General features: G+C 37.3%; 1 protein-coding gene across 2 annotated transcripts in view; it reads right to left on the bottom strand.

Moving 5' to 3' along the window:
- MAST4 (microtubule associated serine/threonine kinase family member 4) overlaps window positions 1-14,999 on the bottom strand; it is a 278,832-nt gene that overhangs the window by 42,386 nt on the left and 221,447 nt on the right. For both annotated transcript variants that reach the window (XM_030467138.1, XM_030467137.1), the window contains 5 exons: window positions 11,666-11,823; window positions 9,455-9,530; window positions 7,809-8,018; window positions 4,754-4,855; window positions 1,222-1,354 (listed from right to left, as the gene is read on the bottom strand). In XM_030467138.1, coding sequence (XP_030322998.1) covers window positions 1,222-1,354; window positions 4,754-4,855; window positions 7,809-8,018; window positions 9,455-9,530; window positions 11,666-11,823 — 679 coding nt within the window. The remainder of the gene's footprint in view (window positions 1-1,221; window positions 1,355-4,753; window positions 4,856-7,808; window positions 8,019-9,454; window positions 9,531-11,665; window positions 11,824-14,999) is intronic.

Genomic DNA, 14,999 nt, shown 5'->3' on the forward strand with positions numbered 1-14,999 from the left:
TTACTGTACTTAAAACGTACTAGCTTTCCTGCAATTAAAGGAAATGTGAACCTGCACCAATAAGAACCAGTAAGAAAAAGTTTATCATGGGTTTTTACTATTTTTTTTTCCTGCCAAATTCTCACCTAGACATCCTCCTTGTGCTCAGTCATAACACAGAAGAAAAGCTTAAATGAGACCATAAGAAAGATGGGGACAGGTTTTTTTAGAAGCACCTGTAGTCATAGGATAAGAAATAATGGTTTTTAACTTAAAGAAGGCAGATTTAGACTTAGTATTAAGAAATTTTTTACAATGAGGGTAACGAAACAGGTTTCTCAGTGAGGTGATAGAAGCCCCATCCCTGAAAACATTCAAGGTGAGGTTGGATGGGGCTCTGAGCAACCTGGTTTAGCTGATTTTGCTCCTTGCAGGGGTTTTGGACTAGATGACCTTTAAAAGCTCCTTGCCATCTGAACTATTTAGAGTCTGGCTAGACTCATTTTTCATTAGCTAGACACTAGATAGATTCATTTTTCATTATCGCAATTCTGCCAATTTCTTCCAAATTGCAGAATGAGCACTGAACACAATGAACCTATTTTCATTTGTCACCAGTGCTAAAACCTGGTCTCAAATTGGAAAAGAAAATGATCTGATTAGAAGATAAGTTATTTTAGTTTTCCCAATCCTATTTTAAAAAGAACAATCAGGAAAACAAAAATTCTGCAATGACAATACCTCCAAGAGAAACCAAGTTCTCCTAAAACACAAGTCCTCAACATGGACACAGACACTAGTCAGGAAAATAATTTCCTGCAATTTTAATAGGAGCGGGAGGTAGTCCTCTGAGGGACTCTGTAATGCAGGAGTCTGGGAGCACTGAAGGGTAAATAATAGCTCAGCCCAATTGAATTTATATGTATAGTTAGGTAAGAGTCACCATTAAATTATACCAGTAAATTTCAGCTAGAGCTGAAATAAGGAACTGGCAGTGCCAGGCTGAAAGATGAGTTAAAGTACTATTGACACAGTGTATTTGTGAACACGAGTCACAACAGAAATATCTCAGCCTTTTTTATACCTTTGAGCTTCTGAGAGAACAGTGAGGATTAGTGAATGCTTGTTCTGCTGTCATCTTTACTCTGACCCTCTATCAGCCCAAACAGATTATGAGAATTATTAAATACGTTGAGAAGGAAGAATTTGGAAGCCTATAGCTGGACCAGGAGCTGCACTTACCTTCCAGAGGATCTTTATTTAAGCCCAGCTGGCTAATAATATAGCGAGGAATATCTGTTTTAATGCCTTGCCCCTCTTTAGCATGGCCTTCAGCTGCTTCCAAAAGATAATAGAACTCTTCTGGATCAAACTCCTAGAAGACAAATAATCATTATTCTCTCTCTAGAAACAAGTCTTAAAATACAACATAAAAACTTTCTTTGCTTTATCTGCTGCGAACATTTGACATTTCCCCTATTGAACTCAGTACCTTTTTATTCTATTACTCATAGTCTTTTTATTGCATCTATTCAATGTAGCATGCTGTAAGCAATGAAATGTCTTACCATTATTTCTGAGCACCACTTTAAGAATGGTAAGTTCTTTGCTTGCAGAAGTTCCCATAATACTAAATGTTAAATGACCTACATTCAGCAGTGATAAGATTTCAAATAGAAGACTTCCTTTCACTTCAGCCACTTGAATACAAAAATCTACTACTGTAATAGAAAAACTGAAGTATATTGCTGTCTGTTTTTACTTCTACATGAAATTTTGATGTATTTTTAATCAATGTGTATGTATAAGCCTTAAGGAAAATAAAATTTAAAAAATCACTAACTTGAGAATTAATCCAAAATCACAAAGTGCTGAAAACAACATTTGAATATCTAATTGTTCCAAATCTAGAAATGAAACATCTTTCTTTTGTAAACCAACAATATTATAGCTACTATTTAGACCAGGTCTAAGCAGCAAGACTCAAAGAGGAAGAAAAAAAGCAAACTCAAAATCTCCACTGTCCTCCAAGTCCCTGGAAATATGTTTATTTACTGCCTTGATAGATGCTAAAATTAAGAAAGTATTGAAAGGAAGGATGCTTAATAAAATGTTCGTGGGTTTGTTTGGTTTTTTGGGGGGTGGTTTTTTTGGTTTGTTTTTTTTTTGTTTGTTTCTAAGAATTAATTTTTCTGGGTTTTTTTAGACTTCCCCTATCTACTAGTATGAATTCATATCAGAACATCACTGACAAGCCTCTGACATTCTTCAAGATGTTTGTGACAATCAAGATCATAACAGATACAATGCTTAACAGAATGAGAGCCAGCCAGAGAGTCATGAAACACAAAATTAACAACACAGACTTTCTGCTGGATTAATTAATTCTGTTTAAAACACCCATGAAAGCCAAGGAGATCGCTTGCCCACCTTCCAGGCATTTTGTAACTTGCTAGGGCTTCAAGTTTGCCTTCTGGGTCACAAGGCTCCTGTCCTAGCTACTCAGGCTACCCAGGACTTGGGAACTCAATGTCCCAACCTGGAAGATAGCTTGAGAAACCAGAAATCATGTTTCATTCTGGAAACATCCGAACTGTTGTGGCTACCAGGAGTGCATTTGAAAAGAACTATTGTGGCAACACTCTTCATTCATCATAAAGCAATTTTTATCATCTCCAGTCTACTTCCAAGGATTTACCATAATCCTTATGATTCTTAATCATATGAATGTGAACTTTTGTGTATATATATATCTATCTAAATATATACACACACATGTGCACATACATGTCAATAATCAGAAGCAACAAATCTTCTGACTCCTACTTGCAGCTCTGCCTTTCATTTTCCATGTACAAATGAGAAAAAAAAAAAAAAGTTAGTATCTGGCAGTAGCTCTCGGCACATATGAAACTGCAAAAGATTTATTTAATTCACATGAATAAAACCAGGAAAAAATACACACCATGAACACCTGGGCCAAGACCATCATCAGAAAACAACATTACTACATGGGATCTGAACCTTCTCACAGCAAAAGTGATAGATTTATTTCCTACAATGCCATGAGCTCCCTGACAGAGGCTGAAGGTTTCCATATCTAGTAACTACTTCAGACAGATATTCTAAATATCAGCCAATATTACTCAAAAAGTAATAAGCATCCCCTGGCCTTGCAACACTGTCCTTCCACTTGCATCAGCAGGCCCAGTAGGAGGGATTTAGGGTGCACAACAGCTTTGCTTGAAGAGTGGTAAGGCAGAGCAAGTACCCTGGGATAAATTCCCAGGGCAGAAACAGGGAATTAAGTGAATGGAGATTTAGATTAGATAGCTCAAAAACTTAGCGTTTAGTGAGAATGAGGCAAATAGGTCACTGGGAGGGAACACGAACTGAAAGGGTAGAAGACAATAGAACCAGCAGGCATGGAAGAGAAGGAGAAAGCACCATAAAGAAGCCTCAGTCTGCCAACCCATAGGATGTCTTTAAGGGTATTTTTTGACATTTGATGACTGAGAACAGCGCAGACCAGAGGGAAGACAAAACAAGATATCATATAAGAAATCGGGTGTAAAGCCTGCCTTTGTGTTTTTCAACATCTCTTTCATTCTGATTCAGAGCAGATACCTTTTCTTAAGATTCCTTCTGAACTGCAAGTCATGAACTGCAACTGGGAACACTCAGACATGGTGTTTTCACAACAAAATAGAGGCAGGTCTCAAAATGCGCACAGCTGAGTGAGCCAGGTTGCAGATTAACTGTGCCACAGACGAAGAGACAGCACAGCCAAAATCAGGTTGGAAAGACTTACTACTTCATATTTAGTACCATGGAAATGCTGTTATGACGCTTCCAGGCATAACTTCAGTCTAGCAGAAGCTAAGTGGCTTCCACATAAGTCTTGCCAGCCTCAAATAACTATACGCAGCAGCAACACTGATCCTGGTATTGCCAAGCAGAGTGGCTCAAAAGTCAAAGCTCAGGCTTAGGCTGCCTGCCAGGCCTGCTGGACTCAGGATGGCTCTTACATGGTATCTGGATTTCTACACTGTCCTCCTGAGGGGGCTTATCAGTTGCACTGAACAACTGAAGCACAGTGGCTCTGTGAAAAGGAGCAGCTTCCTGCACCTGAGCCACCCCAGCACCTACAGCATGGGCAGGAAAATCAGAAACACACCTGGGTGGCCTCACACAAGCCAGCCCAGCCTAGTAACATCAGTGCTATATCCATGTGTAAGTAATGGGAACGTTCTTCTGGTCCCAAACACAAGTCTGATTTGTATGTATATACAGATTCCCTAATCCTTCCGCTGCTGGTCCTCCCAGACCAGGTCCTGCAGAGCTGCTTGCAAGTTGCTTACAGCTCTGGCAGCTGTTGAATGACACATAATTATGAAGCTTGTAAAAAGACGACAAACAACTACAATGGGAAAGCCACCAAGCAGGTATTATTCCAGAACATTCCGAAGGAACAGCAAAGCCTTGTTAGCAAAGTAAGAAGAAAAACCAAACTATTTCCAGACTGGAGCTTCCTTAGTAGCTGAAAGGGATTCTATAACCCAGTATTTGCAATAGGAGGGAACCAAACAACTGCAGGAGGTCCCTGCCAGTCCCCTGTTCTTGAATAAAAGCAGAAATGATCCTACCAACAATGAAGTCCCAACCAACATTTGACATGTTTCAAAAAACAATTATAAAGGGGTAATGAATACTTAGCCAGAAACCTTCATATATCAACAAATGAAAAACCTAATTATAGTAAGCATGACCATACCAGGCATTCCAGTAAACGAGCAGGACGAGCAATAACTATGAGGATTTTTCGGACAAATTGCTTAATAAATGCCATTTCTCTACTCTCTGATCGCTCTTGAGCCTAAAAGATTTAAGAAAAAAAAAAAAAAAAGAAAAGAAAAAAAAACGTGGTAATAAACCAAATTTTGTTCAATACACTACTCAGGAAAGCAGATATGGTATTTTGAACACCTTTGAGGGTCTGAAGCATGTACTTAACACAAACAGCATGTCAGTTTCAAGATGCTAGCAGAAATAATAGAGATTTGAGCAACACTGTAGTTTCAAATTCAAGTAATCCAATTTGAACAATGCTAATACTGTAAGAACAAAATAAAAATGGCTACAAGGGACATGATATCCACCTTTAAAAAAAATACAGTATTATTACCAGTTTCACAAAAGAGACTACATTTCAATACAACAAACATCCCTCTACATTTGCACTTGTGTCTCTATTGTTAGTAATTTTAGAATTAAATAAAGCCTGACCCAACTAGTCTTAAGAAACATATGAAACATCCATGCCTGATTTCCTTTGGTTACATGTCATACTAAAATGAAAATCACACACATATACACACACACACATATATAAAAATCTACAAAATCTACTTGGAGAGAGGTTTCATAAAGGTAAACATAAGGAAGACAACACAAAATTGTGTTCTACACAATTACAACAAGGGGGGGAAATGCTATACAGAAATACAAACAGAAAAAAAAACCTCCTAGAAGCTTTGGTAATATTTGTACAATGGTCTGAATTGCATTTCAACTTTATTTCAAATGTTCCTCTCTAAGAACATATTTATGGATGCTAATGAATACAAAGAACCCATACTATTTCCTTCTGATTAAAATATACTAATAGGTCCTCTCTCAAATATCAAAGCAACAGTAGTCTTTAAGTTTTTCACCATCTCTTGCTTATTCAAATTATCACAGAGCTAACTAAAAAACTACCATTTTAAAAGTTTTTTAAATGGACAAATTAAGTACTTCTCAAAAATACCTATCTTGCCATTTTTGAAGATAAAAATGATGAAAATATAACACTACACGTTCACCTTATTATGAGCACTATAATTTAAAATCCACCAAATATCTGAGAAGAATTAATCTGTGAAGCTTAAAGAAGGAATAAGAAAGAGGCCCAAGTACCATCTAGCACTCTGCAACAAGTTTTGGAAGAACCTTAAGTGGACGCAAGTATTTGTGTTCTGCACACTATCAAAGAGGTCCAAAAAGAATACTTTTGTAACAAAACACATCCTGTTTAATCACTAGCAAAATTTAAAACACCTTTGTACAGTTTTGTAAATACTCAGGTGTATATGTGAATAAAGGATCCAATACATGTTACATTTAAGACAGTGCTAGAGGGAAGTATTTAGGTCCACTTAACTTTCACCTTAGATTTATAAAAATCTTGCTTGAATCAAGCTTCTCAAACTTGAGAAGTCTTCCCCTTGGCATTCAAAGTAATTGCAATACACCAAATAGCAGTATGAGATGCAGCTTTCTGCTGAACATCACAGCTGAGAATTAACAACAAACAAACCTCACAAAACCAAAGCAAAACTAAGTGCTCAAAATCAAGTTGTGAGAAACTTGAGAAAGTTTTTGCACTGTCTCATCATGCTATTAAAAAGTATTATGGTTGATTCAAACATTCAGTATGAGTATTTTATGTTATGGTCTTTTCAAATGAAGGCTTTTTTATATAATAAAGAATTAGCATCAGAGAACATGACAAAATGAGTGTTTCTGTGGTTTTTTTAATAATGCATTGCTTCATATGCAGATTGAACAGTAATTTGCTAATCAGGGTTTTTTTAGTGGAGTTTAAGGGGTTTATTTGAATGAGAGGAAGTTACTCTGAACTCCTGTAGCCATTTTAAGGGATACATTGTTAAGAGTCATTATTAACAGTCATTTAATGAATCTTAGCTTATACCTGTTTCCTTGAATCTTGACATAATCACTAGTATTAACATAATTCTTAGTCAGGTATTGCCAGCCAACTGGCCAAATCTGCCTGAACTTTGGTATAATAAGAATAAAAGTATTTCACAAGAAGGACACTAAAAGAACTTCCTTTTGACTAATAAGCATGCTCTATGTATTTTTTCTGTTTAAACATATGGTTTAGTAATCTAGAAATATATTAGTTTATGTTCTTAAGCTTTCCATTGCTTTATGAAGAAAAAAAAATTCAAAATACAGTAAAAAACATCTTTAATTAATAGAAGCTGTCAAAAAAGCAACATAGGGAAAAAAATATCAGCAAAACCTTTAACAACTGCTACTGTGCTCAAAACAAAGCTGAAGACAAAGGAAGACAGGCATGGTATCTTAACCTCTCCATCACATTAATTTGGTTCATAATGTGCTATCAAAACCCTCAAATAACCAAGCACATTGCATGCTGTACTCACTGTTTTTAAAATGATACATTCATAGACTGCAGTGACAATGTCATAGCACATTTATTTTGTCAAGTTTCAAGTTCTTCTTAATTCATCTAGGTGATTATTCTATAGAAGATCTGACACTTTTAGAAATTACATTATTTCTGTTAATAAACAGTTATTAAAGTAAAATATTTAAGTAATTAAATAACCTGTAACTAATGGAAATCTAATGGTGGCTGCCTGCTTTCTTAGCAAGCAATTAGTAGGGTTGATAAAGTGGAAAGTGTGTATGTGTCCTCATTTATCCACTATGAACACAGTAAACAGACTGGCATGCCTCCTCATTTAGGCTTATGCACACACTTCTTTAAGCAGTTTATAACTCACACTGCATGACAAAACACTGCTGTTTCTGAAATCTTTATAACTCATCTATCCAGACTAGTACACTTGGATGCCTTCAAGTGTTGTGGTCACCATGTAAACTAAAACTGGTATGAATACCACTTCACCAATTATTTGAGTGAACAGTCATGATTATTTCAAGACAACAATTCTTGGGTGAACAGATTTAAATTTTTTTTCAAGCAAACATAGCAGTAGTCTCATGGCTCATACCTCCTGTAACAACTTGTCTAATTTCTGCTGTAATTCAAGGAAGTATCGTGATGTGATGAGGCCCTGGTGGGATTTATCCAAGCAATCACGAGCCAGTTCTGTGATCTGATGGTGGGTAAAACTGAGCACTCCATCTGCCAGAGGAAGGACGTTCTCTGGAGAATGATTTGTTATAATGTCTTGCAGCCTCTCTTCCATCTGAGCTGTAGCCTATAGTTAGACAGACATACAATGCATTACATTAGCTTTACATGCAACTAGCTGCCTCAAAGCTTATTTCTGATTCTGTGACATTCTTGTACTACCTAAGATGTTACCCATCTGGAATGTGTGAGAAGACTAAAGGAGAAAAGCAATCAAACAATAAGGCAAATGAACAGATGACATATCACCACATTATCAGTCCTGAAAAGCAACAGCCTTACTGTGCTGCTATTCAGATCCTCTCTTTTGTCTGCCACTGGTGATTAACTGTGCACGAATCTTGTGATGATCACTAAACAGAACTAAAGTGACACTTATGACTAAAATTTTAAGTCCGAGTCAAAATACTGAAGGGGAAACAAAAAAGGCTACTGTCTACTTTTTTAGAGTAGACTGAAGATACTGAAGTAGAAGTATACTGAAGATATTACAGACCAGAATAAATACCTTTCCATCCTTCATACAGGTTGCACCGTGTACACCATGAAATACTTCACTGGGAAATCTGAATGAACACTGACTGATTAAAAGCACCACAGTCTCACAGGTCTTGTCAGGTAGGTCAGCACTTTACTAGATGTGTTTTAGACAACCAACTGCCCAGTTCTCAAAAAAATGCAGATTCTTAAAAAAACCTTAAGGATATTTTCATTATTAGTCTATGATTATTAAAAAGTAATCCCACACCTAGTTCATATCTCAAACATCAAACTGAGAAGGTCATTCCACACTTTCTGGTTGCTGCTCAAGTGATGTACAAATCCTGACAAATTCCTTTACACACTTCTATGAAGAAAATTTTCTTTTTTTTTTAAGGCGTTTTTTGGAACAGTATCAGTTTTACCTTATTTTATTTTTCTCAGGGTCATCAAAATCCTAGGGACTGAGTGCAGTGTTCTACACTACACAACTGCACCTAGGAACTCATTTGTATCTCAGACCTCTAGACATGATAACAGCATATTCTCATTTGGTATCTCATAGTCAAAGCCCCACAGCTGTTCACTGATCTTCACAATTAAGGTATATAATGAGTGTTTCGGAAAAGGAATAAATGTTACTAAAGGAAGTAATGCGCAGGTATATCAGCTGACTCTCAAAAAAACTTAGCAAGAGATACTATTTATGGTTTACTAATTCAGCATACATTTGCCCAAGTACACAGCACCTATTGAAATCAGATGCAATGCCTGTTTCCAATCAGCAGAATATATTACCAGCATCATTCATTTCAAAACCTGTTCAGCAGCTTTGCCACATGAATGTCCAGTTCTCAAGAGGGATTTTCTTTTTTGAGATTTTATCTTTTTATAAGAGCTTGGTGATGCTTTCTGAAAGCCATTACAGTTTGATCATTAGTTCCCATAACAAAAACATCACTTACTTAAAACCTATGTAGCTTATCAATTTAGATACTGGCTACCTTGAATACAATTTGTTACCTTTGGGAACCTTTCCTTGTAGACATGGTTCATCATAATTATTTCATTGTCACAGCAGGTAGGAGAACGTCCAGGGCTGCAAGCAAAGGAAACGATCCCTTTATATTGTGTCTAAGCACGAACTGCAATAAATTAATTTTTGTACAGCTTCTTTTAAACAAAAAGACAACACAGGCTACACTGGAAATGTACATCTGACCAAGGTACATCCTTGGTACATCCACTAACTAGCTGATACACTTTATTCCTTTCTGCTGTTTCTGATTGACTCTAAAGATTATTTCATGTGCTTGATTTTTAACTACTATGTTACTTTCTTAGTTTGTAGCTACACTGCAGGACACCATCAGTTTTGCAACACTTGTGAACATCATCTTTTTCTTAGAAGGGCAACAAAGATATATGTACCTGTTAGTTATATATATATATATATATATATATATATATAACTGCCCCTTTGAAGGTTACCTACAATCAAAATAGCATAACCTGCTATTGAAGTCCAAGAATTCTGTTAGCTGCAGGTGAAAAATTTGAGAAGGATGCCTTTTTTTCCTTTTTTTATTGTTTTTTTTTATTTTAACAATAGATATAACATAAAAAACAGCAAACAAATAAAAAATACACACAAAATAAAATAAAAAACCAACCCCATACTAACAAAAAATTATACTCAAAATAATCTATTTTCTATCTGACCAGCAGATAAAGGCAGCAACTTTCTACAAATACTGCTGTACAAGTATACGAATTCTAACAATCTTGGGTCACTGTGCCTGTAAGAAAAGCATGAGCCTTGCAGGTAAAAATCCATAAAAGGTATCTGTGGCCTTGGCTAACCTATGAAACTGTGCACCTATCATGAGCCTTCATTAGCCACTTTCAGTTCCTTAGAAAAATCTCCATCTGATTCTCCTGACACTGGTCCATTCAGTTTGATCCAAAAGACGTTGAGTATGAAAAAGACTCCACAAGGGGAATGTCATTATCTGGCAGTGACTTTATCATAGTATAGTGGCTTCTCGCATGAGCAGAATTGGGCCTGAGCTTTCTAAATAGTTAAAAATGGAAGACTAGAATTTGTTTTACAGTACCACAAGGATGGGTGGTCCTTTAACTGAATATTTGTTAAGGACAGCCATAAGCAAATCCACTGAGGACAGGGCAGGTACATAGTTTCATCACAGCACTTCTGAAGTATAATACCCCTCTGAAAATACTTGGCACTTGTTTTTGCTGTGAGGCATTTGTACACATTCTCTGCGCTCAAATGAAAGATTTGAATTTTTTTAGGTGTAAAAAGTGGAACACAAATTGAAAAAAGATATGGCAATAAAAACAATACAGTTTCCATCTATAGTTTTCCAATTAACAGGATTTTTTTCTTAGTAAGCATGCAGTTTCCTGTAGTTACCAACTATATTTCTCACAATAGTCTACACAGATTTTTAAGTAAAAAATTTAAAAGCACAGCTAAAATATATTGCACTACATTCCTCAATCCTTAAGATCTGCATACCTGTGAAACGACTATACTTTTGGAAAGGATCAACATAACAGTAAAAAATGTAGTCCTTCCTTTTTGTTCCTTCCAGTTCTTGTAAACTTTTCCACTAATTCATCTCAATTCTCCAAGCCTAAGCTATTCCAACTGCTTAAAACACATCTTGGATAAACACATCTTACACAAACGGCCACTGAGAATGAAATGAAGAGGCCCAGATTTTGGGAAACAAGAAACTCAAGTTCACCTTGGTAAAGGAAATAAAGGAATACATGCCCACCCACCCACCCATTTGTTCTTTATCACATTTCTTTCCAGATAGTCCTAGGATATAAATACATTTTGAATTAGTTTTGCAGATAAGGACTCTCTCTTGAGGACAGTTTGACTAGCTAATCAAGACAATTCATAGAGGTTAGTGGCCTTCATTAAGAAAAAGTTGACAATGTTAGCCACTAAAGTGAGCCATGATCAAAACCAGGAGTAAGAATTTTTGAGAAGTACTCATAATTCACTCTCAAATGCATGGTTGTTTTATTATACTTTTATTTTATATTATTTATGTTTTTTATATATATATGTTTTTTGTATGTATAATTATAATTACATACGCAATTTTAAAAATGGTGAATGCTTCTAATATGCAAAACCATGATGCTCCAGAAGAGGCAAATATAGCTCTTGCCCCTATTTCCACACAAACTCACCTGAGACTTCGGGACCGAGGGCGCATTGCAGTGGTTCTGCACCTGTTATCACTGGCAATGCTCTCAGTGGTACAGAAATGTTTAGACAAAAAATGGAGTTCATCAGGCGTTGGCTGGTATGGTAACTGGTGTAGCTTCTCTTGGGATGAACAGGATGACTAAAAGAGCAGAAGAGAACACAGGTATCTATCAGTGTGAAAAAAACATTTGCAAGACCATAATTCAGGGCTCATTAATAACGTGATTTAATTTTTTTAAAAACTATCATTGTTTCCCATGCCTGGCTACGAATTAAAAGAAGAAAATAAAGACAATAACTATATTTTAGTCCTGGAAGACAGAGCCATTGCATTTCAAAACACCAGATTCCCTCTGAAGTGAAGATGACATCTAATGTCAGTAACGCACACAAGTAGGTAAGAGTAGCTAAAATGGGGTCTGCTGAAAATTAATTATTTGAGTAGGACAGTGTACATACGATAACTGTGGAGTACAACTTACTGCCACAATACACATTGTAAATCTACAAAACAAAGGAATTTCATTATACATACGCAAGACATTACTGAGGCTTAAAAATATAATTAAATGTAACTTAAATTCTTGCTGATAAAATTCACATGCTAATTCCTTCTAAAATCCTGTGTATTCAAGTGAAAGAACTTAATACATTTATCAAGGTAGAGTCTAAGGCTGACAAAAGTGAAAGGAATTACACTCACAACATCTACCTAGAATAAAACTGGAAGACACAGACAGAAATCACATTGGAAGTGCTGCCACAATAAGCAGCTTTGCAAAATTGCATGTACAAAGACACACTACATAAAGCAGTGTGGATGATCATATTGCCATGTTTTACTGCCTTATGCAGCGTGGATACCTACTGGAGCCACACTAAATGTTTGGAGGTAGAACTCAGGCTTCCCTGAGCCTGGATTTGATATCCTTGTAAATTAACACGTACATAGTCCAATGCATTAACAACCAGCCCTGCTAATTTGGCCTGACAGGTGTAGACAGAAATATTCTCTACTGTAATTTCTGGTACCAAAACAAGTTTCCAATATAGCTTGTTCACAAATATCCTGTATAACTGCAAAGGTGCTTGGTACCATGCAGACATATCTTCATCAACGACTTGGATGAGGGTATAGAATGTACCCTCAGCAAGTTTGCTGATGACACTAAGCTGGGAGGAGTGGCTGACACACCAGAAGGCTGTGCTGCCATTCAGAGAGACTTAGACAGGCTGGAGAGTTGGGCAGAGAGAAACATGATGAAATTCAACAAGGGGAAGTGTAGAGTTTTGCATTTGGGGAAGAACAACCCGATGTCCCAGTATAGGTTGGGGGCTGACCTGCTGGAGAGCAGTGTAGGTGAAAGAGACCTGGGGGTCCTGGTAGATAAGAGGATGACCATGAGCCAGCAATGTGCCCTTGTGGCCAAGAAGGCCAATGGCATCCTGGGGTGCATTAGAAAGGGTGTGGTTAGTAGGTCAAGAGAGGTTCTCCTCCCCCTCTATTCTGCATTGGTGAGGCCGCACCTGGAGTATTGTGTCCAGTTCTGGGCCCCTCAGTTCAGGAAGGACAGGGAAGTGCTTGAAAGAGTCCAGCGCAGAGCTACTAAGATGATTAAGGGAGTGGAACATCTCCCTTATGAGGAAAGGCTGAGGGAGCTGGGTCTCTTTAGTTTGGAGAAAAGGAGACTGAGGGGTGACCTCATCAATGTTTTCAAATATGTAAGGGGTGAGTGTCAGGGAGATGGAGTTAGGCTTTTCTCAGTGGTGACCAGTGATAGGACAAGGGGTAATGGATGTAAATTGGAGCATAGGAGGTTCAAGTTGAATATTCGAAAAAATTTTTTTACTGTAAGGGTGACAGAGCCCTGGAACAGGCTGCCCAGGGGGGTCGTGGAGTCTCCTTCACTGGAGACATTCAAAACCCGCCTGGACACATTCCTATGTGATGTACTTTAGGTGGCCCTGCTCTGGCAGGGGGGGTTGGACTAGATGATCTTTCGAGGTCCCTTCCAACCCCAAGGATTCTTTGATTCTATGATTCTATGATTCCCTTTGTTTTACCTGCAGAGAAGAAGTCCAAATACTGTACTTTTCTGGAATTCCTGTTTCCAGCTGACTTTGTTGAAAAAGTGAGTCTATGCCATATGTCAATAATCATGTGCATATTATTGTTCTCATCTGTCTTCTCATACAGGGCACCAAGGCCCTTGAGTGGCTGCTCTTCTACTGGATACCAACACAGGAAGGGCTTCTTTGCTATATTATCCCAAGTGAGCAAAATCAATACACTTTAGTACTGTACACACATTGTCCTACATTGCTAAAGTCTTCAGGTACTATCCCAGCTGGTAAGCAGAGAAACTATAGAGTCTACCTGACTTCTAACTTATTTGTGTGGTAAAGGCTGAATATATTCTTGAGTTCCTAGGAACTCAAGAAATTATTACTTATCACACTAGATCTCATTAAGTCATCTTCTAAAAGGAAGAAGGAAGAGAAAGCTGACTGCTGGGAAAGTTTACCTTGTACAGGACAGGTCTATGTGGGAATGCTGCATCACATCAGAAGTTAAGATTAGTGAGATTGCATTACCTTGCTTTGCTTCAGGCTAAGAAGCACGCACAACAAGAATTTACCACAGTTCACATGGTAAGTTATGACTTGCCTAGTCACAGTATCTCATTTATGAAATTCAGCCTTACCTCATTTCCACACATAATTCAAAACACAGCATAGATATGTCTTTGCTACTTCACACTTAGGCAGCTAGTTGCAGTTAACCTCGTGACATTTTTCCTACAGGCAATTTCCGTGAAATAAAAGATACTCTAGCACAGGGAAATTTGCCAACACCACCCTTCACAGATTTCTTCCATAAGATCAATCTCTATCCCTTTGGCTTCAGGGGATTCTGGGAAGATCAGAAGGACATTAACCTATATAACACTTTTTCTTGAAGTGTCACAGAGTCTAGATCCAACATGAATCCACTAACAACTCTCAGTTGTATCAGAACCATCACAAGGCACGGAGTGGTTTTCACAGTGGCCTGAATTCTGATCTCTGTACAAATCCAAGTCCCCATAGTGAAACTTTTACCCTGGTTCCCCACCCAAATTAGCTTCCAAAAATATAACTGACTGGCAAAAATACACAACTGAGTATGCTCTCACTTAAGTTTCATAGACCTGCTCTCAACTCAATCACATCTCATGACTGGCAAGATCTGATCCAACTTTTATAGAATTCAAGACACCCAGAGTTTCCTTTGAATTGAATAATATTAGCAGGAGATATTTTAATTTAATTCCA

This window comes from Calypte anna, chromosome Z, assembly GCF_003957555.1.
Source record: "Calypte anna isolate BGI_N300 chromosome Z, bCalAnn1_v1.p, whole genome shotgun sequence".
Lineage (NCBI taxonomy): Eukaryota > Metazoa > Chordata > Aves > Apodiformes > Trochilidae > Calypte > Calypte anna.